Below are 1,281 nucleotides of genomic sequence, written 5' to 3'. Positions count from 1 at the left end.
TCTCACTCTCTCTCTCTCTCTCTCTTCCCCCCCTCCCCCCGCCCTCAACATTGCAACCTTGCATCTTACACTGGTCGTCTCTTGTTCTCTCCCCCCTCCCTCCTCTCTCTTCTACCCCCTCCCCCCAATTCTCTCTCTCTCTCTCTCTCTCTCTCTCTCTCTCTCTCTCTCTCTCTGTCCTTGTTGACTCCGTTTGAGCTTGAAAAAATGCAATCTGTGCGTCGGTTTTTTTCTTTACAGTGCCGTGATTTACGATAGGTTGGTGGTACAATATAGCTCGTCACTGCTAAAGAAAAATGACAATTCACTTTTTTTGCTCTCCATTATTGTTTGTATCAAGTGGCACTGCTCTATATTGGATCGATATAATAAAGTTTCTTGCTGCTTCAAAATGCCATTCCTCCTTTTTCCTACTCTCTTCACCTCTTTTTATTGGGCGTGGATGCCACCTTCCCTCTTTTTTGTGCCCCTTTAAAAGACAATAGTTTATTTGTGATATGTGCTATCAGAAATATGCAATCCCCTCCACTCCTTTCCGGACCCTCTCTTCTTTGTAGATTTAGTTTGGATAATTGGTGATAGAATCATAGTTTCGAAGTGTTCTCAATCTTTTATATTTGTTTGTGTCATGTAGACAAAGTGAATAAGATATGGCATATAGCCGTGATGGCGTGCAAAGCATGGAGATTGATGGTATGGAGTATGGGTCTTGCGGTGTTCTTTGTGCTTTTGGTTTTGTACTTGGAACATATTCAATTTGTAGATCCAAAAAAAAATGTTGCCCTTGCACTTATTATACATCCAAAAAGTGGAACTTCCAAACGTGAATGTGTATGCATTGATGCAAGTGAGTCATCCGCAAGCGCTCCAACTTCCCGCAAGCGTAGTGTATATAGTGAACCAAACTTTGCTATCTAGCCATCTCTCTCAAAAGGCAAAGCGCAAGCTTGCAGTCCGTTAATTTCTACCTTATTCTGAAGAAAGTGTACACGAGATTGGTTTATCTCTTGCATTTTACAATGTCCCATTGTTTTTCAATAGGTGCACAAGTTGGATGCTCGAAAGCGCAAAAAGCAAAGATGGCTATCGTTAAGATCGAGAGACATGGTATATATAAAACCAAAAAAATTGGCCATCTATTTCTTGTTTTTTAATATGATTCGGTTGTCATGTTCTCTTGTATTGTTTAGTAGATGCTTTAATTGACACCGAAGAAGATGAAGTGAAAGTCAACCCTTTTCCGCAACAAGAACCTTCTATTGAAGAGCATAATGTCTTTTT

The 1,281-nt window shown here is 40.4% G+C and overlaps 1 protein-coding gene across 1 annotated transcript in view; it reads left to right on the top strand.

The window, feature by feature from the left end:
* The first annotated feature begins 257 nt into the window (after nt 1–257).
* Nucleotides 258–1,281, top strand: part of LOC147459884 (uncharacterized) — a 1,992-nt gene continuing 968 nt past the window's right edge. The window contains exons 1-3 of the mRNA XM_086511066.1: nt 258–693; nt 1,042–1,107; nt 1,194–1,281. The exon at nt 1,194–1,281 is cut by the window's right edge and continues 8 nt beyond it. Coding sequence (XP_086367192.1) covers nt 651–693; nt 1,042–1,107; nt 1,194–1,281 — 197 coding nt within the window. The 5' untranslated portion in view covers nt 258–650. The remainder of the gene's footprint in view (nt 694–1,041; nt 1,108–1,193) is intronic.

The sequence above is a fragment of the Adiantum capillus-veneris genome, chromosome 4 (assembly GCF_014529385.1).
Source record: "Adiantum capillus-veneris isolate H3 chromosome 4, ASM1452938v2, whole genome shotgun sequence".
NCBI lineage: Eukaryota > Viridiplantae > Streptophyta > Polypodiopsida > Polypodiales > Pteridaceae > Adiantum > Adiantum capillus-veneris.
The sequence above is the reverse complement of the archived record's forward strand: the minus strand, read 5'-3'. Positions and strand labels throughout refer to the sequence as shown.